Below are 3,221 nucleotides of genomic sequence, written 5' to 3' on the forward strand. Positions count from 1 at the left end.
ATGGACAGATCAATGCAGATTTTTTTTCCTTAAGAAACAGGGGAGACGGGGGAGGCTATTTTAAATTTATTTTACTATTTGCACAGTATCTTGTTTGCTTTTCTGCCCTCTCCATTATACTTTAATGTCTCTGAAGAAAGAAAGTGAGGCTGCATCTTCCATGGGATCGTCACCGCTTACTATGTGGTCTAATGAGGCACTTCGTGAATGAATGAAGCTCACAAGACATTGATGGACAAAGCAGATGGTATACTGATTAAGAATACAAGCTTTGCAGTCATAGTGTGTCAGCTTGAATTCTGCCTTAACCAATTATTTGATGGTCAGGCTTAGCAATTTTCTACATCAGAAAAATGGAAATTGCACAAGAATACTTATGTTCACAGGTTAGTCCTCAGGATTATGCCATGATACCTAAGAAGTGTCCATAAGGAGTACTCTATAAAAGTTAGGTGAAGTTTTTGGTAAGTAAAAAAATATACAACAGTTATTTAAAACAATCCCACAATCATCCCAAAGTGTACGTTTTACCTTCAATGCCAGAAATTCTTGGTACGGAGATAGTCCATAGTTGGGGAGCTTTTGCAATTCGGTCTTCAAGAAATGAGTTTAGGCTTTTTCGCAACGGGTTTGCCGCCAGAACACAGGTGTCGTGAAAACCACCGCTAAATCAAAGCCAAAATGGGAAAGGAAAAGACTCATATCAACATCGTTGTCATCGGACACGTAGATTCGGGCAAGTCTACCACTACTGGTCATCTGATCTACAAATGTGGTGGGATCGACAAAAGAACCATTGAAAAATTTGAGAAGGAAGCTGCTGAGATGGGAAAGGGCTCATTCAAGTATGCCTGGGTCTTGGATAAACTGAAAGCGGAGCGTGAGCGTGGTATCACCATTGACATCTCCCTGTGGAAATTTGAGACCAGCAAGTATTATGTGACTATCATTGATGCTCCAGGACACAGAGACTTCATCAAAAATATGATTACAGGCACATCTCAGGCTGACTGTGCTGTCCTGATTGTTGCTGCTGGTGTTGGTGAATTTGAAGCTGGTATCTCCAAGAATGGGCAGACCCGTGAGCATGCCCTTCTGGCTTACACACTGGGTGTGAAACAACTAATTGTTGGTGTTAACAAAATGGATTCCACTGAGCCACCCTACAGTCAGAAGAGATACGAGGAAATCGTTAAGGAAGTCAGTACCTACATTAAGAAAATTGGCTACAACCCTGACACAGTAGCATTTGTGCCAATTTCTGGTTGGAATGGTGACAACATGTTGGAGCCAAGTGCTAATATGCCTTGGTTCAAGGGATGGAAAGTCACCCGTAAAGATGGCAGTGCCAGTGGAACCACACTGCTTGAAGCTTTAGATTGCATCCTGCCACCAACTCGTCCAACTGACAAGCCTTTGCGTCTGCCCCTCCAGGATGTCTACAAAATTGGTGGTATTGGTACTGTCCCTGTGGGCCGAGTGGAGACTGGAGTTCTCAAGCCTGGCATGGTGGTCACCTTTGCTCCAGTCAATGTCACAACTGAAGTAAAGTCTGTTGAAATGCACCATGAAGCTCTGAGTGAAGCTCTTCCTGGAGATAATGTGGGCTTCAATGTCAAGAACGTGTCTGTCAAAGATGTTCGTCGTGGCAATGTTGCTGGTGACAGCAAAAATGACCCACCAATGGAAGCAGCTGGTTTCACTGCTCAGGTGATTATCCTGAACCATCCAGGCCAAATCAGTGCTGGCTATGCCCCTGTACTGGATTGTCACACAGCTCACATTGCTTGCAAGTTTGCTGAGCTGAAAGAAAAGATTGATCGCCGTTCTGGTAAGAAGCTGGAAGATGGTCCTAAATTCTTGAAGTCTGGTGATGCTGCCATCGTTGATATGGTTCCAGGAAAGCCCATGTGTGTCGAGAGCTTCTCTGACTATCCTCCTCTGGGTCGTTTTGCTGTTCGTGATATGAGGCAGACAGTTGCTGTGGGTGTCATCAAAGCAGTGGACAAGAAGGCTGCTGGAGCTGGCAAGGTCACCAAGTCTGCCCAGAAAGCTCAGAAGGCTAAATGAATATTACCCCTAACACCTGCCACCCCAGTCTTAATCAGTGGTGGAAGAACGGTCTCAGAACTGTTTGTCTCAATTGGCCATTTAAGTTTAATAGTAAAAGACTGGTTAATGATAACAATGCATCGTAAAACCTTCAGAAGGAAAGGAGAATGTTTTGTGGACCATTTGTTTTTTTTGTGTGTGTGGCAGTTTTAAGTTATTAGTTTTTAAAATCAGTACTTTTTAATGGAAACAACTTGACCAAAATCTGTCACAGAATTTTGAGACCCATTAAAACAAAAGTTTAATGAGAAAAAAAAAAAAAAAAAAAAAAAAAAAAGAAATGAGTTTTGACAGCGCCGATGGCTTTGATGTAAAACTCTGTATTTGATCTGTGAAACCATGTATGCTTTAGTACAATCAAATCTAACACCCAAGTATACTAGTATCAAAGGTCTTTTAGGGCATTCATTCATGTATTAATATAAGAGAAATAGTTGAACATTATGTAGCATACTAACTGTGAAGTTAAAGGTTTGCATTGAGATGTCTACATGTCGCACTCCCCGCCCGCAGAGAGACACGACACCTGGTTCTTTTCAGCCTTTTTATTGCGCGCACCCCCTTCCTCTCAGTTCTTTCTTTGTTCTCCTCCTTTGAGGAACTTACACTCCAATATATACATTACTGTAACCAATCAGCATTTGAGCACGAGGGGAGAGCATGAACAGATACAGGCAGTAAATGCAGACATGTAATGATTATGCACTGTCCACGAGGGAACTCAACCAATCCCTGGAATTTCCTCAAAATGATGTCAGTTGTTTGTGCAAAAGCCAACCATACTGGCAGCCTGCCAAGCGCCATCTTAGCCTTACCACACCTAGGGCCAGGGGTCCCGGGCACCCCGACATCTACAGACAAGCGAAGGTGAATCAAGAGTATATTACTTTAAGTTTTCAATAGATGTTCCTCACCGGAGTATGTTATGCAGTTTGAGCATTCCTAACAAAAAACCTGAAATACTCATAAATCTGCCATTTCTTGTGTGCCAATATCACATAAGGGAAAAATTCCACATGCGACCTCATGTGATGGGTCACAGTCAAAAGAAGGTGTGCACGGTGTGGTGACACATGCCTGTAATCTCAGCAGTTCAGCAGGCCGAGGCA

The 3,221-nt window shown here is 42.8% G+C and overlaps 1 protein-coding gene across 1 annotated transcript; it reads left to right on the plus strand.

Annotated features, from left to right (window-relative positions):
- Positions 1–619: 619 nt before the first annotated feature.
- Positions 620–2,204, plus strand: LOC124975587 (elongation factor 1-alpha 1). The gene has a single exon (XM_047538227.1). The coding sequence runs from the start codon at positions 682–684 to the stop codon at positions 2,068–2,070; it is 1,389 nt and encodes a 462-aa protein (XP_047394183.1). The 5' UTR covers positions 620–681; the 3' UTR covers positions 2,071–2,204.
- Positions 2,205–3,221: the final 1,017 nt, after the last annotated feature.

This window comes from Sciurus carolinensis, unplaced genomic scaffold, assembly GCF_902686445.1.
Source record: "Sciurus carolinensis unplaced genomic scaffold, mSciCar1.2, whole genome shotgun sequence".
NCBI lineage: Eukaryota > Metazoa > Chordata > Mammalia > Rodentia > Sciuridae > Sciurus > Sciurus carolinensis.